At 30.2% G+C, this 27,497-nt stretch overlaps 1 protein-coding gene and 1 pseudogene across 4 annotated transcripts; one reads left to right on the top strand and one right to left on the bottom strand.

Annotated features, from left to right (window-relative positions):
* Positions 1-26,952, top strand: LOC145184848 (uncharacterized). Of its 4 annotated transcripts, none has more exons than XM_090094413.1 (11): positions 1-136; positions 662-772; positions 2,409-2,793; positions 4,930-5,296; positions 5,595-6,237; positions 10,094-10,286; positions 12,448-12,867; positions 13,013-13,291; positions 21,887-22,041; positions 22,139-25,292; positions 25,738-26,952. In XM_090094413.1, the coding sequence occupies exons 2-11, from the start codon at positions 704-706 to the stop codon at positions 26,799-26,801; spliced, it is 6,729 nt and encodes a 2,242-aa protein (XP_089950539.1). In that variant the 5' UTR covers positions 1-136; positions 662-703; the 3' UTR covers positions 26,802-26,952. The 4 variants fall into 4 exon arrangements, with proteins under 4 accessions (XP_089950539.1, XP_089950540.1, XP_089950541.1 ...); XM_090094414.1 differs by having other exon boundaries at positions 662-1,820; XM_090094416.1 differs by lacking the exon at positions 1-136 and adding an exon at positions 2,186-2,238 and having other exon boundaries at positions 660-772.
* Positions 7,529-9,327, bottom strand: LOC145189559 (uncharacterized; annotated as a pseudogene).
* Positions 26,953-27,497: the final 545 nt, after the last annotated feature.

The raw sequence follows: 27,497 nt of genomic DNA, 5'->3' as shown, positions 1-27,497 counted from the left end.
AAGTAACAAGTGAAAAAACAGCTTTAAATATTGAAACTGTGTTTGTTTATCGACTTTCCCAGAATTGCAAGACAGAAACGTATCTCGTGACTCCATTCACAAAAAAAGGTTTTAAATTTTCCCGAATGAATCTCCAGTAAGAGCAAATAATATATTGATATTTAAACAAAATATGAATTATGCATTAAAAATTTTCTCTACAACTTTTTGTTCTTGTCATTATATAAATATATGCAAAATACCAATAAGAAAAATAGCAGTAATGATGATAATAATAATAATAATAATAATAATAATAATAATAATAATAATAATAATAATAATAATAATAATAATAATAATAATAATAATAATAATAATAATAATAATAATAATAATAATAATAATAATAATAATAATAATAATAATAATAATAATAATAATAATAATAATAATAATAATAATAATAATAATAATATTGTAAAAATACTATAATAATTTTATATGCAATTGTATTATAATATTATAATATATTATTAGTACTGTTGATGATGATGTTGTTATTATTGTTGTTTTTACTATTATTACTATAGATTTTTAATAAATCTTCATTTTGCAGTTCACAAAAGTTAAAATAAATAAAAAAGTTTTCATATAATTTTTTTTCATTTCAAACTATTAGGTTTTTAAAGATTTCTTAAGAGTTAGTCATGCTAATGAGTTTATGCAAAGTGTTGCCTGGTTGCTGAAAATGAAGAAAAAAAATGAGGATAAAGCATCCCCTCTCAAAAAAGTATTTTTTGTTTAGTTGTTTTTATTTAAAAGTTCAATGCAACAGCTTATTCCAACACATACACAACTTGCACATGGAATAATGTAAAAAAATAAAACATGAATAAAAAAAAATTGTTAACAAGCAACATAATCATTCTATACAGCTCAGGACTTTTTCTTGATTTTGGGTGTATGAAATTTTTAAAATACATTTATTTGTCCTGTCCAGTAATATATTAATTCACTAAAGTATAAGATATTTTATTCACTAAAGTTTTGTTAACTTATGAAAGGTGTTTAAGCATAAATAAAAACAGTTCAGTATACAATATGTAAAACAACATATTTTCAGCTTATGTTATGTTAGACAAGTAACACTATGCAAGTTTTTAAATGTTTTCAAAAATATACTTAAAAGACTACATGCATGGTGTTCAAGTTGAACATAACTTTATTGATAAAAATTAACATCAGAATGAATAATTTAAGTAGTGAGATATACACACAGGGCTCAATATAAAGAAAGTCACTGCCTTTAATGCCCATTGATTTATAGTTAGCATATATACTGCTTTTAAGCAAATAGTATTAGTGTTTGAACTGAAGAACCACTGGCTTTTGTGTTTCATTTATATATAAGTAAACTAATTTGCTTATATGACTCTAAAAAAATGTTTGATTGCAGCTGTATCTTCAAAAAGTATGATATATTCCGTAGTCATTTTCATAACAAATGAAAATTGCATGTTAATTGCCTTTTTGTAAATAACTTTTCCCATTTATTAATTAATTTTTGCATGCACCTGCAGAGGTTTTCATTTGTTCAGAGCTTTCCTTTTGATAATATCAATCATACCAGATTCCTATCTCTGTTGACAAGTGGTTTTATGTTTTAGTTAAAAGAGTTTAGTTTAACATTTTAGTTGAAAATTGCTAAATAAATGTTAAGTTTCTTCATTGCAAAGGTCCTGCTGTTCAGTCTTTTTTGTCTAGCAATAAGGATACCTTTTGGATATCAATAAATGACATTACAACAAAATTAGATTCTCTTTCTTCTGGAAGCACTGGTTAGTTTTATTGCTTTGATTATGATCAAATAAAACATACTCAATACACTAGGAAATTTATGTGATAGATATATAGTTCCTTTGTTTTCTTTTCTGTCTAATTTTTCTGTTTTCAATAATTTTCACCATAATTTTTTTTAAATTTAATATATAGACTAAAGAACATGCAGTTTTAAAACATTTGTAAAAATCTTTTAAAGCCCTGAATAAATATAAGAGTGTTATTCTAGCACAGCTTTTTTATTTTGTTGAATTATAAAGAGGCATAAATATTTTGACAATTTTTTACTACTTTTTCAGTTTTATTATTAGTTTAGAACATGAAGTTATGTTTACTTTCAGCGTAAAATTGGTATTAACTTTAGACATGAGCTATTATGCGGAACAAGAACCAATAATATCTTTAAATTTTTAAAAGGTAAATTGAGTGAAAGTTCTGAATCCAAAGATTTTTCTTGTTGCGCTTAATGGTTTATAAGAAAACTTAAGTACAAGCAAATGTTAGGATAAATTATTTGAGTTCTAGAATTACTTGAGTTTTGTATAAAACTGTATGGCATACATTAAAAAAAAATTTTTTTGGTATAGAATCATGATACTACTAAGCTTCACAGAGCATGCAAGTCTGGTAAATTAAAGGAAATAAAGTTGCTACTCCAAGAAGAAACTTGGAAATCTGCTATTAACAATCAAGGTGGTGTATTTGGATACACACCACTGCATGAAGCAGTTGTTGCTCGAAAGCCTGAGGTTATCAAACTGTTGCTTGATCTTGGGGCAGATGTAAATTCAAGATCAAATGGTAAATATACACCACTTCACATAGCTGCATCTCTTGATGCATGGAACTGCATTGAAGTGCTACTGGAATATGATGCTGACACAAGCTTACTTGATGAGTTTGATAAAACTCCATTCAAAACAGCCCTACTAAACAATCGTGGTATTTCAAGTCGTCTTCTTTTCAGCAGGGGTAAATTTGGTTTCTTTTATTTTTTACCATTTTGTATTGTTCTTTAGGTAGGGTAAAATAGCTAGTAATCACCACCCCTGTCAATAATTGCTGTTTTGGCACTAAAAGTTACTGTTGGGTCTAAAATGAACCTCCAACTTTAGCTAACATCTGTCATAAACATGGCTGGTGTTAAGTTAAAAGCAAATGCATAAGATGTGTTGGAATAAAGCAAGCTTCTGTTTTTTTTTTAATTTTGATATAAAATTTAATGAAGCAAATCTTTTTGTAGTTGCTTTTTTTATTATTGTTATTTATCAAAAATATTAAGTGGTTTTGGTGTGACAAGACACCAAAATGATGTCTTTTTTTTATAGGTGCTTTTTTTAAATTATTACTTATCATAAATATTAAGTGGTGGCCCACCACCACTTAATATTTTTGATAAGTGATGGAACATTGTGAAACAAAGTGCCAAACATTGAAGCCAAATTGATTTCTCTTCTATAATTCACAATCCTGTAAATTTTGTGTGACTTTTTGTTAAAAGTGTAATTTTAGGTTGTTTTTTTATCATAAACTAGTAGTTTTGAGGCCCTTGAGAGTCCTTTCTTGGGTGAATATCATTTTGAATTAACATTTTTACATGACTTTCAATTTTTGTTTAAGATTCACTGCTCTCCTAGTATTGTCATCAATATTAAGTTTAAACTGTTCATTTTTGAAATCATTAACTTCCTTAGAGATCTTACTTAAAAATTTTCCTCCTGAGGTGTTTTATCAAAGTTGTAGCTCTTAAAATTATTGCTTGAAAAATAATTTGTAAATGGAATGAGCCTTCTTTTTTTTTTGTTATTATAGAAAAGTTTGTTTAAATATAAGCAGTTAAAATTCTTGTTTGCTCTCAAAGTTTTTTAAAATATCATCTTTTGCATGCTGATATTTATTTATGTTTGTTGTACTGATTTTAACTTTAAAAATTTCTATAATTTTTAAAAATGTTAAAAGTGTTGAACACTAGTATGATTATATAAATCCATCACCATTGTTCACCACTTTGAACTTTAAGGACTATGCCCCCCTTATTTAAGAATATTAAGAATTGTCCTTTTAATGTGTATAATAAATAGCAACTACTCCTTCATAGCTATTGAAGTGTAAAATTTGATGTGGAAGTTTGATTTAAATTGAGATGATTTACATATAACATTCGATCGAAGAAAAGATCAAGACAGACAAAACACCAAGTGAATACACATCTGCAATTACATGAAAAATAAATCAGTCACACTATTAATGTTTAATAACATTTTCGCAAAACATTCAGAAATATAATAATTAGAGAAATTTAGAGATTACCTTGTCTATAGGTAAATCAAACATTTTTCTGATCCTCATGTGACACAACAGAAAACTGCACATCTCATGAACTATATATAAAAAATTTGATCTTTTTGTATTGTACTTCAATCAAAATCTGTATTCAACTTTAAGAGTATCTATAATCAAATTTAAGCATTTTTACAGGTAGCTCACAAAACATCTTGTGAAAATTTAATCCCAAATTTTAATCAAAAGCTATTTAATTTATGACAAACTGATACTTTTTGCAGTTTAAAGCTTTACAGCTTAGTTTCTCTATTATGATACAACCAGAGATTCAAGTTTGAAATGCTATTCAGTTGTTTTAACAAAATCAAGGATATATTTGTGGAATATTTTTTGGAATAGTTTAGTAAAAGTCAATGATTTTTTTTTAACTTCTTTTATATAATGTAGTGTTAATCTAATGGTTATTTGGTTTCACAAAATAGAAAATCTGATTGCTAATTTTTAAAATATTAAGAAAAAAAAATTTTATGGCACTAAAAGTGTATGTCACATACAAAAAGCATGTCAAAAAAAGTGGTGAGGGCTGAATGTTTTACCTTAACTATGAATTGTCTGTGAGTTTATTTTGCTTTGGATTATAAAGTTAAGTTTTTTAAATGTTTTCCTTTTTGTTTTCATTTTTCATTTTTATTAATGTTTCAGATTTTTTTGTCAATATTATCATATACTTGTAATTACTGTAAATATTAGTTTATGTTATCTAAGGAATAGGAAAAAGTAAACTAATTTTTTTGCAGAGTTTTTATTTTTGAGTGCTTGATCTAGATGTGTTGAACTCTATTAAGCATGACCGCAATCAAGAGTTTATCAATTATCTTGGAAAAATACGATCAGAAGATGTTACTCCAGATTGTTTTGAAAAATGTCTGAAGATAGCACTTGAAAAAGACAATTCTGCTGCTGTTGGATTATTATTGCAACGTAAACCACGTAATGCAAAAGAAGTTTTGCATAAAGCACTTAAAAAAGCTGATTGTTCAAAAAGTACCCTTGTGCTGTTATTGTGCTATGCTGTTGAAAAGCAGTTCAATAGTGTTATAAAGGTTATTTGTGAGACAACTGATTCTGAATTGGACAAAACTCAATGGACATGTGACATTCGAATTTCTATTGAAAAAATGCAACAGTTAAAGTAATATTTTAAAATATTTTTTTCAGTTTTTTCTAAGTGGTGTCTTGAGTCTTAATCTGTTAATATTGTATTGTTTTTACTAAATAATAACATAATCCATTCTTTATAAACTGTAATAAAAAAATGTTATTTCCACCAAATGATAGCCTGATCCATCTTTTATAAACCACAAAATAAAAATAATAGTAAAAGTTGGGAGCAAATAAACTGTTGCTCAAACAGTTTATATAAAAAAAGTTGAATAATTATGTTGGGAATCTTGTAAATTAAAACATTTTTCTTTCTTTACTGCCTAAAGGTTGTTTGTAGACGAGATTAAAGACTTTTTTGCATTCCCAGTTAGCATTGGTTGCAATCCATTGGTTAAAAATTATGAAGCAGTCAAATGTATATTGTGTAACATATTTTGTGATAAAAACAAACTTGTTGCTAATTGGAGAGGGTTGTTGTTGCGTTCTGTTCAGGAAGATTGGTTGAAATGCATAAATAACTATAAAGACCTTGTGCTATCGTTTAACAAAATCAAAAGTGTTTCAACTACTGATATTTGGATCCATCTTGGAAGTGTGGAAAAACTGAATCTTAGTTCGAATAAGTTGCAAGAAGTTCCCCCTGACTTGCTAAAGCTTCCAAAACTTCGCAACTTAAATTTATCATCAAATAAGTTGAAACATTTACCAAATGTTAAAGAATGGTCGCCATATCTTACAACATTATCTCTGGACAATAACTTACTGGAAAGTTTTCCATCTAATGTTGAAGGACTTCCAGTTAAGTACTTGTATATTGCAGATAATAGATTGGACAGTGTTCCTGAAGGTATATGTAACTTGAAGTTTTTAGAAACGCTGAGTATTAGCCGAAATGTTGATATTCATGAGTTACCTGTGAGTATGGGAAAGTTGACCAGGCTGAATGAGCTGGCATTGGCAGACTTAACAGTACGTAAATAATAATTTATCTTATTTTTTGGTTTTGTGTTAGTTTTCTTCTAAATTACTTTATTTTAAGCCCAAGCATAACAAATCATATTCCCCCTTTTGACAATAATTCAAGTTTATTAAAGTTAGTAGTTGGTATTAGGGCTTCTCTCTCTACATATGATGATTTTTTTTTTCAACAAAATTTGTTACTGTATATCTTTAATAAGAGGTTTTTTGCAATTCATTTACAGTCATCTAATAGAGTTGTTTGGAAGTAATTGTGTAAGGTGATGCACCAAGTTGACCTAGTTTTCTTGTGTTAATGATTTTTAACTAGAAATCTTTGTAAATATAATTTAAGTAGTCTTTTCATTATGGCATTTCAGGATTTTTGTTGTAAATATTAGTTAGTTTTTATCTATACCAAGGTTTACTTGGTTTTTATAATAACTATTAACTTGGTTTTCATAATAACCAATGACAACTTTTTAAAAACAAAGACAAACCGTTAATAAAAATTAGGAGTTTTTGAGATAAAGCACAATTCATTTACAATCATGTTATAAAATTGTGTGGAAGCACTTAGACAAAGTGGTGGATTCAATTGATGTTGCTTAGTTATCTCGTACTAATGACTTTTAACTAAAAGTGATTGTAAACATAGTTTGAGTATAAATTGAAAGCAAAGTTTTGTAAAAGAGCTGGTTGGTAGAAGGGAAGGTGTAGAATTGTAATGTTGTGTTTGCTCTAAGAAAACAACAACTCACTTGCAATTAAGCAATAAAGATTGGTTATAGCTATTGACTAAAAATTATTGGTTTTTAAATAAACAACTTGTCTCTAAAGACTTGTCTCAAAAAGTATTTAAGTTCAAGCTAAACACCTTTTAGATAAGACTTAAAGACTTTTTCACAAACCATTCGCATTGATTTTTAACTATTAATTCACCCATTGTGGACCAGAAGGCATATTAGGTTTGATGGAGTGTCACCTGGGATTTTTTTACTGATAAAGTATTGTTTTTATTATTCTAACATGATTTAATTATATTTAAAATTAGTTTTACTTGCTAAGAGTGGAAAATACACAAAACTCTGAACCCCCTCCCCAATCAACAAAAATGAGGGGGTTGTTAATTTTATATGTCCATAAATCCTGAATACTAAAGTATTTTTGGATGAAATTTGAAATCTATTGATTAATTTTGATTTAGTTAAAGTCAGTAAAAAAGTTTTTTTTTGAAAACCTATTTAACGCAGGTGGGCAGGGGGTGTCTTAAATTGTGGGTTATATTTTTCTCTTTGCTCTAATCCCACAACTTTTTCTAAGACAGCTTTACTTTACAATAAAATGAAAATGAAAATTTTTACAAATTTTAATTCCCATAAATATACAATATTATAATCTTTTAATTCCAAAATCAACAACAGCAGTTTTCAATCTATCTCCATAATCTTTATGATCTATATTACGTTTGTATCTTTGCCATGTAGGCTTAAACTTTGCATGAATCGCCTCACCACACTGTTCTGCATACTTTGACAAGCCGCATCCTGCATGCTTTACAAAAGGAAAAACATGGCAGCATATAATATGGATTTTCCATGACACTGTTAGTGTCTTTCCTAGAAAAAAAGCTGTCTCCTGTAGGCATAGAAAAGCATCTTTAAACAATGATATTTTGTGTTCTGAGTCAGAATCAAGATTTCTTTTACAAAACAAGCTTCTTTTACAGATTTAAAAGTTCTTAAGCTTTGGATTACAGGAAGTAGATATGGCACTTTAAGTTGTACTTCAAGTTGAAGTTCATCAATCAATTTTAAAATTTTATTTGCATTATTACCATCCCATCCAACTCCATGATATCCCCTTTTAATTATATAGTGTTTTTTCAACCACAAATCAAAACCATCCCATTCAGTTAAAAGAAATCCTGCTATTTTATCTACTGCTCCAACTGTGTTCTTTAAGATTATCTAGTTTTTTAACTATATTTTCTTCCACACAGTTTCTTCTATTTAATCCAGTTCTAATTGTAGAACAAAGTTTTTTAGTAGTATTATCAGAAAGTTCAAGTGAAACTCGCAGTTCCATGATTGTTTGAAGAGAAAGTTGTTTACTGCTTCTGTTACTCTTTAAATTGGCAGCGTCAACTCTAATAGAGATAGGCATTCCTCGTGTTTTTAGTTTAAAAAATTTCCCTTTTTCTATACCTTCACTCTCCATTTTTTTTTAATGATAGTGCTGGCTATTTGTTCAGCATATTCTCCTAATTTTAAACAGTGACCAATTAAGTTGTCTACAGCGGCAGCTTGTGTACACTGATGAGAGATGCCTTGTCCAGTAACAAGAAAACAAGTACTGCATACATTTTCAGCTACTTTCAGTTCACAAATGTTGGAACAGTGACACCCAAACACGGATCAAAAGATCTTCTTTTGTTTGCCCAATCAATCTAAAGCATTTCAGACTATAAATTAACAAAATTCTACTACAACTTTACAATAAATTATGCAAAAAGATTTGTTTTTAATAATTTGTTTTAGTTATCTTATATATCTAAGTATATATTATAAATAATCAACTGTTGTATTTATTGCTAACAATTACATGACCAGGAATAAAAAACTACCCATATGTAGTGCATCCACACAAAAAAAATTAACTTTACATAAGATTGAAAAAGTATACATTTAATTGCTATTAGTATACAAAATACCTTAGCAACTTGAAGTCCCCATGATCCCCTAGAAGTATGGCCACTCTTGAGAAGGTATAAATTTCGTTTACAACTACCACATATGACATTAGGAAAACTCATAATATTTTTATCATAACCATCATATATGTAGAGCTTGATAATATCTTGTGTTCGGGTGGTTACTTCAGATAGTGACTTAGATCTGGCACTTTTTTTAACCCAACACACTGCACAAACCGAATCACGTAAGAAACTGTTTCCAGACATAATATACTTGGTATTTTTATTTAATGAATTTGCTTGGTGATGTTAATGAAGTAAGATTACGCTAAGAGAACATCCAGACAGGTTTTATTAACGGAGAAGCACTGTTTAATGTTTAAGCTTATTGAAAAAGTCTAATTTGTAGTCGAGTATACTAAATACACAACATTAATATTTTTAACTAAATTTAAATTTTAGTTTAAATGATTGCCCGGCAAATAAAAGAGATCTCCTACATAAAATTCGGAACTCAATTTAACTCAACTTATTCATTTTCAAATTTTTATTTAAAAATTGATTTGACAATTTAATTGTCTTAGCAAGTGAAACTAACTTTAACTATGATTAAATCTTTTTACTATAATGATAAAAATAACTTATCAGTGAAAAAATCCCAGGTGACACTCCATCAAACCTAAAATGATCTCTGGTCCACAGTGCACCCCAAATCATTTATTCATAATGTTATTGTTAAATTTAATGATTAATAAGTAGGAGATTTTAAAATGTTTAAAGTAGGAACCTTAAAGTTATTTACATTTTTGAACCAAAATCAATTTGAAGGAAAATCAATGATTATATTAATAAACTTTCTGCACCTCATAGACAAATTGTCATACAAAAAAGTTGTTTAAACATTAATTAGTGTTTTCATTTATTAATATTTCAATATCAAACAATAGAATTGAAAATGTATGGGAAAAAAAAAGGATTAAAGTTGCAAAATGTTTTTCTCCTGAATTTAAATTATGATTTTAAAGGAAAGTTTTAAATTTATCATTATAACACTAATTAGGTTCTAAACTTGTCATTGTAATTATAAATAAAACTTGACTTTTTTATTTTATTTAAAACTAACATTATTTTTGGATAAAATGTAATAAAACTTGAATAAATTTTGTATTATAGATAAATGATCCTCCTGCCAGATATTTACGAAAAACTAAAGATATTATGAATTACTTGAGAGCCCGATTACGATCTTCAGAACCTTATTTCACCATGAAGTTGATGATTATTGGGTTTGCAGAGCAAGGGAAAACAACTTTGCTTAAAAGGCTTCAAAATATAACAAATTACAATGAAAATTTACCAACCCAAGGTAAGTTGTGTGTGTAATTTTTAATAAAGATCATTAACTTTCTAAAGCAATTTTTATTCTTTGTGTTTTTAAAGGATTATTTTCTTAGACTTTTATGTTATTTCAAACTTTCTTGACTAGTTTTTCAAATATTTTTTTTTAGATTGGTTATAAAGTTTTGGGACAGTCTCAAAATTGTTTTAAATCAAATATGAAACTTTTTTTCTTTACTGACACATAAAGCTCCTATATGAAACTACATAAAAGTAATTATACATGTTTTCCAAAATGACACCATAAACAACGATTGCAACTCAAGAGCACTTTTCATTTTTACAAACCATTTGTACAATGATTTTCAATCCATCAAATATCAGGGCTCATCTAAATGCTGAATCATGTGTTCATTACATCATTCAGTAGTTTAAAGATCCTGGGACTGGTAATTGTTAATATGTGGAATAAGCTCTAATAGCAACATTTTTTAACCCCATTTTTGAGCTTCAAACAAATTACAGGTGTTATATTACAGGGTTTTTTTATAAAGTATTTCATGATACTTTATAAAATAAACCTTCTCTTCTCCTCTCCCCTTTTCTTTTATCTATCCCTCCCTAATTGAATTTTTATTTCTTGTTGGTTTGATTGTGAAATTGATATTAAATATTCAAGAAAAAAACTTTCCTTATTTCAGAAAAAATGAATAATAATTTAGTTAGGTGATTTCAGACTTCTAATGATTCCTGAAAAACTTTGCTGCAGGGTGCACAATCCATCTCTCAGTATAAATTTGATTAGAGGATCTTGAGGTTAAAGAAGAAAAAATCTGTCAAGATTTACTGAATCTAAAGGAGGTGCCGAAGACAACCTGTTTCATCCTAAACCTCATTAAGGAAGGATAACCAAAAGATACCAAAATTTTGAAAAGTTTTTTGGAAAGTTTTTTGGTCCTAAGTAAAACTAGTTGAGTATATTATAACTTAACAATCTGTTACAAAAAGAAAACTGGGGATAAAGAGTTAAGATTGCCAGTTTCAGGTGAGCAATCCCTGTTTCTTTCATGTACATTACCTGTGTAACTTAAAGTACAAGAAACAGGAATTTCTGTGGACTAGCTTACAAACATCCTCAACCTAATACTGTAGCCCTGTTCAAATGCAGTATAAAAAGGAAAATCAGCAAATCATTCATACAGAGTATGATTTTTAATGTTATATGAACTTAGTTCAACAACCATAGACTCATTTCCAGTCAAGCATAAATTTGAATGTACTATGATTGATGGAACAGGTTCCACTTTCCTCACCTAATTAATAAGTTCTCACGAAATTGTACAAACACAATACTCACAAATGTACAAGCACAATACAAACACAATACTCACAAATGTGTTTGTGAATTCAAAAGTATGAAACACTTTGATATTACTTTTATTAGACAACCTAATCAACTGTCATTGGACCTGGGAATCAACTCTAAAAATACGGCAAGATTAGTTTTTATGAGTCATATTACTTGGGATCCACACTCTGAATCTCTGGATTTGTATTCTTGAATGTCTGTTATATATAGGATACAAAAGAAAACCAGAATGTAATGATTCTGGATTTTTTCATGCAAACTTTATTTCCGTGAAGAATTGTTTTCAAGTGGAATCTTTTAAGTAGACAGATATACTTTCAATTAGAAAAAAGGAATATCTGTTAAAAACCAAGGATACACTTTGACCAGTAGTTAAATTTCCCAAAGATGGAGGGTCTGACTCACCAAATGTTAGAAATATGACCAGATAGTTATTTAGGAGTTACAAAAATTCTGCTGAAATACTTGTTAATAGAAATCTTGTAAAAAATTCTTAATTATTTTTTTAGTTTTGTCCTTTTTAGTTTTGTAAGTACCCAACAGATGCAGATAAATTGACTAAACTCTGAGGGTAACTACCTTTTAGATCTTGAATATAATCTTGTGCCATCAATTGGCATTCTGAAAGAACCAGGCCTTTATACCATTTTTTGAACGAGATAATTAGGGGAGCTGAAGTTGTTACTACAAAGTACTAAAACCAGGTCTCCGAAAAAGTTATATAAAGTTTATTGACAAATATATAAAAAACAAAGGTTTTATTGCAAATATATTACAAGTAATTCTTAATATAAATTTTAATAATTTTTCTCTCATACAGGCATCGATGTTCAAGATGTTACTATAAATCTAAAAAAACCATTTACATTTCGTGTATGGGATTTTGCTGGCCAAGAGGACTACTTTGCAACGCATCAGTGCTTTTTATCTCCCCGTTCTTTATACTTATTGGTTTGGGATGTGACTAAAAAGAAAGAAGGTGTGCAACAGCTCAGACCATGGTTTGAAAATTTAATTGCCCGTGTACAAACATTTTATGTCATTGTGGTTGCCACAAAATTGGACCTCCTCAGTAACGCAGACCTAAATGAGTGTGAAACCAAAATGCAGAAGGCAATTGAAGACCTTTTAGACACAATTCCTGCTGTAAAAAATATGAGAGACCGTGATCAATATTTTGATAACAGGCTTCAAACATTTTTTATTTCTCTAAATCCAAAGTTTTCTGATTATAATAAAAGTAGGTTGGTTGCTTTTAATTTAAAATAGTTTGTTTATTTTGTTATTCTCATAATGTAAACTAAAAAGATGAAACCTAAACAAAGTTTGACTTTAACTTTTTAATTATGTTTTTTTCTTATTGTGCTATGCTAACTATATTTTAGATATTGAAAAGCTAAAAACAAAAATCTATCTTCTGGCAGAAAGTATGACATGTGATGGAAAACAGAGTGGCGATAAGATAATGGGTATGATGATTCCACAAAGCTATAAAAAATTAGAATCAGAGATCATAGAAAGAAGGAAACTGAAAGAGAGAAACCATGAGGTTCCAATTATTAGTAGAGAAGAGTTTGTTCAAATTGGCAAATCACTGAAGTGTACTTCTGATCAATTTCATGATGATGATATTGAAGCAGCTACTCAGTTTTTGCACTACACAGGTTTTGTTAAATCCTTTTTTTTTCTTTTATAAGAAATAAGTGCTTTCATATTGTTAAATTCAAACGTATGTATTGCAAAAAATGTATGTATTACAAATGATGTATTGCAAAAAAAGTCTTAATTATGAAATTTGTTATAAATAATCTTTGTAACAATTTCGATTTTCGAAAAAAGAGCAGATAGAAAAACAAACCAAATCAATAATCAAAAAAAAAAAAAAAAAGTTCAAATATTGCAAAATATTTAAATTCAAATATTGCAATAATCTTTAACTTTTATTCAATTGTATATTTAGCTTTTTTCCTTGATTATTGGTATTTCCTTGATCATTGCTATTTTTTACTTACAATATTTTGATTACTTTAATATACATTTGATTTAAAACTATTTCAAAGTTTTTAGTTTCATAGTTAAATATATTGTTAAAAGTGGGTGGGGGAAGGGGTGGGGGAAGGGGTGGGGGAGGGAGGGGGAGGGAGGGGGAGGGTATTTTAAGAGAGAGAGAGAAGTTGTTTTTACAAAACAGTGTCCAATTTCAAATTTAAATCTTACATAAAAGGAGAATGAATATAATTTAAGGTTGATAAATAGAAACAAAAAGGAAGAGAAAGAACAGTGTTTGCAGCTAGTCCTTCAAGTAGTTAATGACAAAAAAAAATTCCAGATGAAGAAGCCACTTCATGCTGTAATGTGTCAAAATCAACTATGATCAAGTTAAAGGCAAGTATAAGTCAAATATTGTTAGTGAACCAAGAAAAAATGAGTCCAATCACTGAAGTGATTAATTTCATCTCACACTAGTCATTTACAACCATCAAAGAGTTTTCAAAACAGTTAAAGTCAAAAAAAAGCCAAAGTAGTCAAAAGTTATTTAGTTATTTAGCTTCATAATTAGATCTTATCATTAACTTTAAATCCAAAAAAAGCTCTTAGCGGTTTCAACAGTGACGGTTTCACAAAATGATTTTTACAAGATGATTTTTTTTTTTTTTTATATTTTCACAAAATCTTTCAAAACATCTAATCTGAAAAAACTGCAACCAGCGCATTGTATCGAACTTTGAATGCAACAAAATCGAAAGTTTATTTCAAGAAGAACAGGGTTTAGTCCACCTGTTTAGTATTATGTAATCAATACTCCTAAAATGCCATACAATTGATTGGCAAATGAAGAAATATGACTGAAGCAGGTTCTATTGTAATTAAAGAAGCTGAACAAGCTGCCAAAAAACAAAAATTGGACAAAAAAGTTGCCAATAAACTGTTCAGAAAACAAGAAAAAAATTGCAAAGATTAAAAAGAAAAAAGTTTACAAAAAAAGAGAAGCAAAACATTATTGAGAGAAAATTAGCTTTCATGACCATTTGAGAAAAAAAAAATTGATTTGAAATTTATAGTATTAAGCTAAATTTGTTAAAGAAGTCAAATAATTTTTTTATCTTCAGGCTGATCAGATAAACAAAATCATATAGCTAATCATAATCAAATTCTTTTAGACCACTAATTAAAGTCCACTAATTAAAATATGTCAAGAAACTTTTCCTCAAATCTTAACTCAACAACTTGAGCATTTGTGACTTTTGATTCTGTCATTTGACAATCCAGTGTTGTTCTGAATGTGGACAAAATCTTGAGCTCTTAGAAGTGGTGCATTCCCAAAGAGTCTTTTGGCACTTGATAGATCTTAATATTTTTAATTTTAACAGAGCATTATACACATAATTAGCAGAGACCAAGAGAAAATGCAAAACGTTCTAGCAACATGTTTCTAAAACTACTTGTGAAGTATAACCAAGGTTAGTGTTTTTACCTGGAGTAATAGGCATAGGATGGCCTCCACAACTTTGTGCAATTCTGACAGTCCCATGAAGTGAGTATTCTTTTGAAGAGATAACAATTGATGTAATCTTTTCACTGACTTTTGAATCCTTGGAAGCAAGTTGCTTTATATTCTCTCTGAAAGTGTATTGATTGCACTGATGAGGGACTCTTCTTCCAATTGGAGTGAGACAGTCAGAACACCTCCTTTGATTTTGTAAAGTTCCAGAACATTGTGAGCTATCCAGAAGGAGATATGATCGATTTAACAAATGATGACCGATTTAACAAATGATGCAATCACAAGGCTGACTACGTGTCTCTGGTCTCACAATGACAATTTTGAAATCATAAAACTTTGGGAGAGCCACCTTCTCATCCTTATTTTTTTTGTGGAAATGTTTCTAAGTGGAAGATGCAACTGCAGGAATTCAACACTTGGCACCTTTGGGTCAGAAAAGTCAGAATGTGAAAGAAAAAAGATTTTTTTGTTTTGTTGAATCAAACAACTTGTTAGTTCTTGTGAACATTTTTTAAACAAAGGATACAAATAGTTTTCAACAGCTTAAACAAAGGATACAAATAGTTTTCCTACAGTATTCATATTTTTTTTGAAAGAGTTTGGCATTTTTATTTTGAACATGAAAAAAAAAACATTTTGAGAATGATAAAAAGCCACAAGAAACCTTCTTTTTCCCAGATTTTGAGAAATTTATCTATTTTGTTACATAATATTAGGGTTGTGCAAAATTTAAAAAAATACTGATGTTTATTGATTAATCATATTTTATATTTTAAATATATAATTTATATTTTAAATAAATAATTTATGTTTTAAAAAAATAATTTTTTTTTCAAGATTATATTTAAAATTTTATCTGTCTCATTTGATTTAAAATCTAATTTTTTTTCTTGGACGGCCATGAAGGATTTCAACTTTTTAATTTTTTTTTTTTTTTTTATCAGGAAGGTATTTACATTGTTCCCTCTAAAGAGTTTTTCTGGTACTTTTAACAGTAATTATTTTCAATTCTGAATAGGGTAAGGTTGCCAATATTGTACCCCCTAAGACCAAATTTAAAAACGTAGGCAATCTACTGAGTAGAAACATGGATTTTCAATTGGATTTCATAATTTTGGGATTGTTTGTTGTAAAGATGTTAAAAAAACTCAAAGTTTAAAAAGCGTTAAGTCTCGAAGAATCAAATTTAAAAAATAGCGCTAAGAGTACAATTAAGGAAACTAGATCCTTAATTGTACCATTGTAATCCAATATTGTACCACTTTCTTGATTTCAAATACTTTACAACTTCGCAAATATTTTATGATTTTAGATTTGAAGGGCTCAGTGGAAAAAGTACTTAAGTTACATTTTTTCAAAAATGAGTTAAGACCGGTATATTATTTGATTACCTCCCCTAAACCATCCCTGTAAATTTAGGCCATGGAAAAAGTACCAAAGTAGCTTAAATCGAATACTATACATCAGCTGTTTTGGTAAAATTTTGAAGAAAAAGTTCTTAAGTGCTGATCTTTAGGGAAAAAAGTTCTTAACTGTTACCAACCAATCACAAAATTACTGCCAGCCAATAAGAATGCACCAAAGAGTCACACCCTTCTGTTACTTTCAACAACAATGGCTGACACCGTAGTTGAGAAAAGTGAAAACAAAATTGGGAAAAAAAGAAAATCTACACCAAATAAATGGTCAAGGACTGCAATAAAGCATGCCAAAGCTTCAGGTATGTTGTTTATTGAGTAATCAAAATAATGAAATTAAAGATAGCTATGTATACTAACTTATATTTTTAAAAAAAAAATCACTTTACTTTAAATCATGCCATGAGGCATGATGCTATAGTTTTGGCTTCCATGCTGTACAGACTGTACACGGTACTGTTATCACTGCAGAATTTCGGCGATTTGAGGACTTTATTATTAATATTATGTAAAATCTAGATCTAGTCTGTTTTAAATTATACAAATATTAACCTTTGTTATTTATTTCTATTGAATTAAACAGTTCTCAGTTCTATTTTTAAATAGTAGGCCCTATCTTAATTTGATTTTTTTAAAATTTATAGTTTATAGATCTAGTTACTAGATTTAGTATTAGCCTATCTATACTATTAGTATTATGCCCTCTTCACCTCACTCATTTTATGTTGTAGCCTAATGTAAAATGTAAACTTTATATTTACAGGCGATGCGCACAAAAACCACGTGGGAAAGGATGTTGATGAAAGGAGCCAGCACTATGTGGACTGCAGGTGCAAATGCTTAGAGAAGTTTAACGATGGAGAAAAGAGTAATATTTTAAAAGAATTTAATGAGCTTGCCGAACATGAGAAACAAAACATTTATTTAAGGGGTTGCATTTCTGTAAAAGAAGAAAACACTATTAGGCGAAAACAGAGTCAGGCAGTCCCCAAAACATTCCGTAGCAGCTACAGCTACACAATAAAAGAAACTGGCTCTCCTATACCTGTGTGCAAAAATGCTTTTTGTGCTCTGCACGGTATTAAGGAATCACGTCTGAAAAAAAAAAGTCCTTGACTTTGAAGAACCCCTACAAGACTTAAGAGGAAAGCATGGCCATCACAAAAAACTTAATGATGAGATTCGCCAAGCAATCCGTCAACATATTTCTTCATTTCCTGCAAGAGAAAGCCACTATTCTTGAGCAGACAATAGAAAAAAGATCTACCTAACCTCTGACCTTAACATTTCTGAGATGTTTAGGTTGTTTTTGGAACAACACCCAGACATGAAAACTATCGCCAAAGAATGGATCTACAGAGATATTTTCAACTATGAATTTAATATCAGTTTTGGGTTTCCACGCACAGATGTGTGTGACACGTGAAAAATTTAATGCTGATATTAAATCTACCACTGTCAACAGAAATAATGATTTGGTGTTAAAACTGAGAACTGAACATGAAGTTCACAAAAGAAAAGGGGATGCCTTCTACGAGCAGATAAGAGAGGACAAGCATCTTGCTCTTTCTACTGATGATACTCAAGTCATAGCTATGGATTTTCAAAAGAACCTGCTTCTACCTGTTACTGGGATTGGTCAGGAATACTACAAAAGACAGCTGGCTGTGCATAACCTTGGGATTCATGATGTTTGCTCTGGAAATGCTTCGATGTACATTTATGCCGAAAACTTTGCTGACAAAGGACCCAATGAGGTTCTTTCATGTCTGGAACACTATATAGATGAATTGCCAGAGTCAATAAGGAAACTGGTCATTTTCACAGATAATTGTTTTTCACAAAACAAGAACCAATACATTGTTGCTTTTTTGCAAAATTTATGTAATACTAAACTCAGTGAAGTTGTTATTAAGTACCCTATTCCTGGTCACAGCAGAATGCAATATGACAGAGACTTTGGCAGGATTGAAAAAAAAAAATTAAAAACAGATAAGTTTCATAAGCCTTCTGACCTGGTAAATCTTATTGCCAAATCAAGCATTAATAGTTCATGGAAAATTGTGTATGTTGAACATCCATTTACTGACAATTTGGAAATGGACAGTAGACCTGTTGTAAGGGTTAAAGATTTTAAATCTAGCCTGGATAAAGTAATTAAAGCGCCAGAGGGTGTTGTCAGTCTCAGAGGGATTTTATTTGAAAGGCTGAAGAACCCTGTAGGCAGAAGCCCCCTCACTTCCACTTTAAATTTATTAAAACGGTTTTCTTCCAATAAAAAAAGCAAAATTTAATGATATTATGTCACTTTTGTTGCATGTCCATCTTCCAGAGAGTGTAACTTTTTACACTTCCCTCAAACCTATAGAAATGTCTCCAGAAGAGGATGAGCAAGCTGATGATTTTGAATAGGGCATTAATTTAATTTAAATTTGTATAGATAATTATTATGGTAAATAGTGTTACCATCAAGATTGTAAATAATTATCACATCACATTTGTTTTACTATTTTTGTTGACCGATAGTGTAAATTCACTTTGTGTTTATACTTTTTTGTTTAAAATTTGAATGGAAATAAACATTTTGACATAATCATAAACAGAATCTTGTCAAAAAAGTGTGTTTATTGTTAAAGAATATTACTATTTGCCATTAGATGTTTACCTTAAAGGCAGTCTTTTAATAAAATGATTTTCCAGTAGGAATTATTCAAATAGCAACTATAACAAGTATCAGTAGATTGTTCCATCTTATGTAACCTACACTAATAGGCAGATGATCACTGATGAACTTAACACTGGCAACAGAAATGTTATCTACCTATTAATTAAACATCATACTAACAGCTGCTTGAATTATAAATAAACAGGGTGTGAGAAGGGGACTATTATAGATTGACAAAAACATTTATTGGTGCAAAACATTGCTGGTAAATTTAAAAATTAAGTTGAAAATAAAAATTTAGGGCAAAAAGTACCTAAGTGCAAAACATCTTATTTATCACAAAATCATTATTTTTTTACAAAACAAGTATAAAACTTGGTTTAGATATGTAGCAGTGTGTGCTGGATATAAAAAAAAATGTTACAGTTGAGTAAAATGAATAAAAGGTATTTCAGCTTCAATTTAAAAACTTTGACCTACTTTTTCTCAAAACTCTCAAAATACACTTAAGTACTTTTTCCACTGAGCCCTTCATTTAAGGAATTAAAAAAACTGATTAAAAGGAATGGTTTTTATAAAATCAGCAATTGGAAATATTCTGATATAACATTACATAACACCTAACTCCCCATAATGAAATGAAATGAAATTTTTCATAATGAAATGAAATTTTTTATTTAATAATTTCTATGAAACTTGAATTTTTTTCTTCTGGAAAATGCCGAAAACAGGTATCAACACATATGGTACAAATTTTATTTAAATTGTATGTTTACCAATGGGTTAGCTAAGATTAGAATAGAGGAGGAAGGTAGGTATTAAAGATAGTTATACTAAATAATGTAAAACAATATATACTATATCTGTTTTAAAAACAACCACACTAAGTATTGTAAAATAAAATACATAAAAACTTTATTTTTGGCAAAAGTTTCAGATATATTGTGTCTGTTTTTGATTAACACCTACACAGTCAACATGACACCAGCCTTGACATATTGTTAAAACTGAACAAGAGAGTGCATCTTTTTAAGCACTGCTTGTCAATACAAGAGTAATACTGAAATTTTTCTTTTTTTGTTTAAGTGGTGAAGTTCGTATTGTAAGTATGGATATTTCTCTAATTGGAATCTCAAAAGGAACTTTTTAAACTTTACATGCGTTTTTTAGCGGTCAGAATGGTTGCGTCGGTACAATTTCGGATATGCCTTGAGGTACAATTTACGTAACTAATCTGACATTCAGATAATTAAAAAATTTCACAACTAAAAATAAGATATTTTAAATTCTAGGTATTTATTTTGAATTTAGATAAATTATGCTTTAGCATAAATACACTGAACAAATCATATCTTCTGCTTTTTTTAGTGAAATACGCTTAGCCATAAAAACCTAAAATAAGAAATCTCCAATAACAAACCAACAAGAGCTTACTCTGGCCTTAATGCAGTTGGAAACGAGGTTTTATAAAAACTTTTTTTTTTAATTTATTGAGTCATTCAACAGTTGCAAATCGTAGAACAGCTTCTTCGAAATGGCCACCATTTTTTTCTAGCACGAGCAAAGTCGGTCAGGCAAGTCATCAATCGCAGCACTCATCTCATGCATGGGGAAATTATCCTCTGCTTGAAAGGCAGCGCGGTTTAGAGACTTGATATATGGGTGTTGAGTAGATCGAGCCATATCTTCTTACACAAACCATAATTTTTAGCCCAATGAATTTAAGTCTGGGTTACCCGATGGCCACTGACCTGCTGAAATGAAATCGTTGAAATGAAAGCGTTGTTTTTTGAGTCACTTTTAAGTCGATTTCTCTAAGTGGGCCGGAGCAGAATCTTGTTGAAAGGTCTTCGGCTTTCACCTGAAATGGGTTCTGTTGCATCTCTTGATAACTGAGCATACACTCGACGTTCTGTTTATTAAACGATTCTTCTACGGTAAAATTTTTCTCGCCAGTAAACAGAACTCGTCTGTGGACTTTGTTATCGTACCGACAGCATTACGTTTTCGATTTTCGCTTACGTCATTGCTTTAATATCGGGTTTCTCGTGGGCTACCGGATTTCGGACGGTCGATTATTCCACCAGTATTTTACAACAATATTTTTATATGTATTATGTATGATTGATATAAAAAATGGTGGAGATAAAAAAACATCTTTTTTGTTTAAAAATGAAAAATGAAAATATGAATTTCTAGCAAAAGAGAATTAAAGTAGATACAATGATAAAATGCAATCAAAATAGATGATAGTATATTTTTCAGTTGTTAGTTATCTTCGACTTTTTCTAGAGATAGATAACCATTCTTTGAGGCATTATTTGAGGATATAATATATGTTTGTATCTTTCTGAAATATTATAACAAAAAAGTAATAAGGGGGAGAATGTTATTAAAAAGGCTATAAAAAACCATCGGTCAAAGAGTGTTGTACTGTTCATTTTTATTTGTTTTTTATGTTATATTTAGTTCGATTCATTTTGTTACGTTTAAAACCTTTGTTTTGTTAAACCGGTTAGTCATATACCAATTATCATACATTATAAAAGTTACTTTGGAGAGTTTAAGCATTAAATGGTATGTCAATATACACAGGTCAAAGGGTTCAAGTAATAACTGATTTTATAGATAATTCTTTTTTGTGTTAGTGTTATTGAAATTTTTTCTTTAGGTACCATTCTCCATTTTGACGGTGCAAACGAAGGTTTAAAAGATCTTTTTTTCATTAGTCCATCTTGGGTTTGCAAACTCATGTCAAAATTTATTACGATGGATTTTGTGCATTCTTTTATTCGTAATGGTATCTTAGAAAGAAAGTATATTTCGGTGAGTAACTATTTAACGTCATTAAAAAAAGTAAAGTTTATAAAATTTTGTTGAAAATGAAATTTACAAAGTAATGTAAATTTCTTTCTTTTTGCAGTTAATTTTAGGGAAAGATTGGGATAGTGAAAATCCAGATGTGGTTAAAAAGTATTTGAGGTTACTATGGAGATTCCAGATAGCTTGCGAAATTGATGATCATAGAATTCTCGTTCCACCAAAACTTCCGGGCAAGGCTCCAAATCGTTCTCCAATCATTGATACGAACTGTTTACTGACACGTTATTATTTTTTTAGCTGCATACCATATGGTTTCTGGGCTCGATTTATCAGTCGTTTTTTGTTAATAACTAAAGAAATGTTGTTACCTAATCCTGGTAACAAAGCGAAGCCTGAATTTTCAATTATAAAAAATAAGGGGCTGTCAAATGAAAAGCAAGAGTTGGATGCATCTTATGATAAACTAGATGAGCAGCCTCCAAAGATAAACGATATGAACATTTCAGGCATGTTGTTTGTTGCATCCACTCCAAAGGCTGAATCTTGCTTAAATCAAATACATCCAGGTCCGCTCATATCAGAAATAGTTCAATGCTCAAATAAAACTGAAGAGCCGAGGATTAATAACTCACTAGTTGATACTTTTGCAATAAGATGTGTCCCAGTAGCATGGTTTTCTAATAACTCGGACACGTCAAATGAGTCACTTAGTTATTCACATTCAGATATTTCCTTCAGTAGTGCAACCTCACCTGAACTTAGTGGTTTAAGGAACGATAAAAGAATTAGTGCAACAGATAACTTAGATCAAACTCGAACTAGCTATAGTTCAAATAAAGAAACTAGCGAGGATAGTAGTGATGAAGCGGCCGATAGGGAGAGACTTTCCGTTAGTAGTAAGAATTCGATAGATTTTGACAAAAATGCACTGAGTAACTTTCAAAGTTATAAAACTGAGATAGAGAATAAATTGCCAGAACATCAAAATGGTGTGAGCCATCAAAATAAAGGAGATGGAAACGAGGAAATCAATATATTACCTAACCACGAGATTAACAGTGGGTATGGAGTACATCAAAATGGAATAGAAAATGTCAACCCTGCAACTCTAACTAAGATCAATAATCTATCGCTAAAAAATGAAGTCGTTCAGGAATTTGCTGAAGATAGAAAAAGGTATGAAATTAACAATATTCAGAGCGAATATGACGAAGGAAAACAGGTGTTGTCCGCAGGTCACGTAACAGATACACATGATTGTGATGTAAGACAAATTTGTAATAAAAGTGGTGAGGAAATTAATGAACTTAGCCTAACAAGTGTGAGGCAAAACTTGGAGCTTTCTCGTGAAGAAGATAATAAAAGTAATCATTCCTTTTCAGTCCCAATAATCTATGGTCAGGAAGTATTGCAACCTAACTCGAATTATAATCTGAGCAAAAAGGTTGATGATAACAATCTCAAGCATAAGTTTGATGAGCTCGACGCCTCTAAGTCTGACTTTAACAAAAGCCATATTTCTGAAGATGTCAACCGTCACTCTGATGAATATCTCTCTCAAGTATCTGCAAACACCGTCACAAATGATCATGACAAAGAAAGTTTCAGTGAAAGTGAAGTGAAAAAAAAGTTTCACCCTGAAAATACTTTAAAGCAATCAGACGATGAAACTGATGGTTTTATAAATATTTCTAACTTTAACTTGCCTGTAACTTCAGTTCAAGATTTTGATAACAACCAAAATAGGGAAGTTGATGATATCGAAGCTCAACTTATTGACGAGCTTTCAAACAACGATGAAATGTATGAAGAAAATTTTGAAGATTGCGGAGAACTAGCTTATCTCTTAGATAATAACTATTTAACTTGCTGGGATAAGGGTATTGCATTCGACCATCCTCAATTGTATTTTTCCGTACAACAATTACCTGAAACAGTTAAGCCAGATCGAGAAACTATTGAAATACACGTCTCAAAATCTCTTCTGGGCTATCGTGTCCTCAGCTACGTTGTTGATCATGTTCGAACACTTTTAAGAGAATGGTACGAGGGATTGGTTATGCCAGGTAAAGAACCTCAAGTTGTTTCATGTATACCATGTCCTGTTTGTACAAGCCTTGATATTTATCCACCTTCACTATTTAAGATAAGCACTGCCTTTGAGAAAATATATAAAGTTTCAGAAGATAACCCTTGCAAGTTGCTTTGTGAACGAACCCATGTTCCTAGGACAGTCAACATAACAGAATTTTGTCCAGATCTTACTTTTCAGGATTTGCCGAAAACAATGAGATTTACCAACAGCGATATTCAATGTGAGCAAACCGAGATCAACAAACTTGGAGAAGGACAATTTGGGAAAGTATTTCGTGGTTTGTGTAAAAACAAAATACGAGCCGCAATAAAGTTCTATAAGTTTGACATGAACAACGCAGATGAGTTGTCGTCTTCTTTGGATGACTTTTATGAAGTTCGTCAAGAAATCATAATGCTGAGCAAACTTCGTCATCATCCTTACATCATTCAGTTCTTGGGTTTTTCGCTTCAGCCAGATTTATGTGCTGTGATCGAGTATGCAGAGCATGGTGCGTTATCAACAATCATTTACAAAAAATGCATAGTCATCCCGCGTATTGTAAGGTTTCGAATTTGCCAGCAAATTGCAAGTGCTGTAGCATTCATGCATCAGAAATACATTCTTCATCGTGACATTAAGTCAGATAACATTTTGCTTTTCTCCCTCGACCATGACGCAAGAATAAATATCAAGTTAACAGATTTTGGCACAGCTAATTTCATGAGTCCTTGCGGCATGAACACGTTTTTCGGCACAAAAGGCTACGCTGCTCCAGAAATGATTTTGTTTAAATCGTCTTTGGATGAGTACACTTCGAGCGTAGATATATACTCATTTGGTGTTGTTCTCTACGAGTTAATTTGCTACCGTAGACCATTCCACGACGTTGTCGAACCGTATGAAATAGATCAAAACGTCAAATGTGGTTTCCGACCAAAGTTTTATGATATTCCTTACGCTTCTTACGGACTTGTTAATTTAACAAGACTGATGACATCAATGTGGGATCAAGAATCTTCCAAAAGACCCAGAGCTAAGGATGTTTTGAATTTGTTATTGTCTCCAATCCTTCAACTAGTTTTCGGCATAAAAAAGTTGCCGTCAATGCATAACCCACGCGAGTTGTGTTATATCAGCATTACTAATGAGCTTTGGATTGCATGCGATGACAAGAAAGGTAAATATAGATTGGGTATAAAACATAAGAAGATTGTGAATTTTTATAATCTGAGCGCGGTTTTTGCAGGTTAGTATTTTTGCGTCTTATTTTAATTCGTAAAAGTTCGTAAAAGTTTCAGCGTTTAAACTACAAACTGAAATACAATGTTATATTTACAAAAACTTTAAAAAAACCGCAACCCGCGTGATTTTGTTAATCCCTAGGAAAATGCAGTTTTATCCTTTGTAAAATTGTAAATCTAGTCTCAATAAAGTATATGGATACATTTGGTACGTAGCAATAACTGTTTTTGATCATGCAGCTGTTACGTTTTACACAAAATACCTCATTGCCATTCTGCGAACAACAGGTTTTACACAAAAATTAAAAAAAAAAAAAATTAAAAGTTACCAAGAGTAATATCAAGATTGATAACTTAAAAAATGATTTTTTTTTTCTACAGGTCAATTTATTATTATCATCAACATGGAAAGTTTTGAAATCGTCCACCAAATAAAAGTTGATGGAAAAGAATTTGGATTAGACAGCTTCAATATGTCATCTATTAGCCTTGCGGGAGACGAGCATGTGTGTGTTGTGTTACGAGGTCTTCAGGATGCCATCTTAGTTTATAAAATAAAAAAGCGCAGCTTGGCGAAAAGTTATTCTCTTGAGGACTCTAATGTTGTTTCAGTTTCTGCAAATCAAGAGTGGGTTTTTCTTGGATTTCATAATGGTCGCTGTTGCAAGGTTTCTTTGAGAAATTTTATAAATGGTAAGATGTTGAAAAACCTTCAAGACATTCAGTTAAAAGAGAATTTTCAGTTAAAAGAAAATTCTTTGATTTCTTCGGTGCTGTTGAGTGAAACATTGATTTGGTCATCTGGTCGATCAATTATTCATTGCAATTTAAAGAAGGATGAAGCAGGAATGATACAAACTCACAATGAAAGAAACGTCCGAGAAATTGTTCTTTCTTTTGATGAAAAAACGTTTTTTGTCTCCTTTCAAAGTAGTCCTAAGATTTGCATCCATAAAACGGACTCTAAAAAACTTTTGCATAGCTTTAGCTGTCGTAGTGACATACTGTCATGTTCACCTGCAGCTCAGAACGTGGACCTCAGAGTATCGTGCATGTGTTCAGTCGATAACATGTTGTGGGTTGGTACTGGAAGTGGGCATATCCTCATTTATGAAGTTCGTAAAGGAGGAGATGCTTTTAACACCGTACTTTTACAAACACTCCATCCATACATAAACGAAATGAGAAAGCTTGTGCTTGTTCCTACGACTCAAGAACGCAAAGATGGCGTAAAATATCTTATTGTGAGCACCGGAAAAGAATTAAATGAGAAAGCTTTTGGAACGGGTTCGTTTTTCGAATTTAACGGTCAAGTTCCTAAAGATCAAACAGCAATTAATCAAAATCTTTGTAAAATCGCGGATGCTGATGAAGTAGGGGGGAAAGTAATTCTTGTTTGGCAAGTGTTAGCGGCACATCAATATCAAAATTTATCGTTGTCCTAATATGCGTGTTATATAGTTTTCACGCTTATCCTGAACTTATCGTTAGCATACCAGTGCTTAACTTTGCAGTGGCTTTATTTGGCATTGTAGCTACAGGTTATCGAGAGGCGACATTAGTATTTGTCAATCAATCAAAAATCGATGTTAAGAATCGAAAACATGAAACCTAAATAATTAGGAATTTCATTTTTTGTTTTGTAAATTTACTTCTTTTAGTCTTTCAAGTTGTTTTTTTTTTTTTTTTTAAATATTTGAAAAACATTTTTGTACCGAACAATTTTTATAATGGATTATGTATTAATTATATATTATTGTATATTATCTATATTAATTATTAAATTATTTTACATGTTAAGTATTTTTATATATTATATAATAGTTTTATATTATTATATACCATATTAGTTAAATTTTTATATCAAGCTGTAAGTCAGGTACACCTCCTTTTGTATGGCTCCACCAAGGACTACTATACGGCAGGACGCGCTAAGTTGATTTCCTGACTCCGCTAGCGAAGGCCATTCAATATTTCTCACTAAACTCTTATTTAACTAAATTTGCCCAAAGTAACGTTTTATAAAATCAAATTATTGAAATATTATTAAAATAATTTTGAGTTATTGTTAATAAAAAATTAATAACAAATTAAAAACTTATTTAAAAAAGTATAAAAGATCAATATAAAAAAATTCCTCC

The sequence above is a fragment of the Hydra viridissima genome, unplaced genomic scaffold (genome assembly GCF_058129835.1).
Source record: "Hydra viridissima isolate aposymbiotic clone 2 unplaced genomic scaffold, HvirCarnegie_v1 scaffold_7, whole genome shotgun sequence".
Lineage (NCBI taxonomy): Eukaryota > Metazoa > Cnidaria > Hydrozoa > Anthoathecata > Hydridae > Hydra > Hydra viridissima.
Note: the sequence above shows the minus strand (reverse complement) of the source record. Positions and strands in the feature narration are given on the sequence as shown.

Bases quoted from the DNA above. Each gene is read 5' to 3' on its own strand.
- LOC145184848 (XM_090094413.1), top strand. From the start codon at position 704: ATGCAAAGTGTTGCCTGGTTGCTGAAAATGAAGAAAAAAAATGAGGAT. The intron at 2,794-4,929 runs GTAAATTTGGTT...TGCTTGATCTAG, and splicing joins TCGTCTTCTTTTCAGCAGGG to ATGTGTTGAACTCTATTAAG. The intron at 10,287-12,447 runs GTAAGTTGTGTG...TCTCTCATACAG, and splicing joins TGAAAATTTACCAACCCAAG to GCATCGATGTTCAAGATGTT.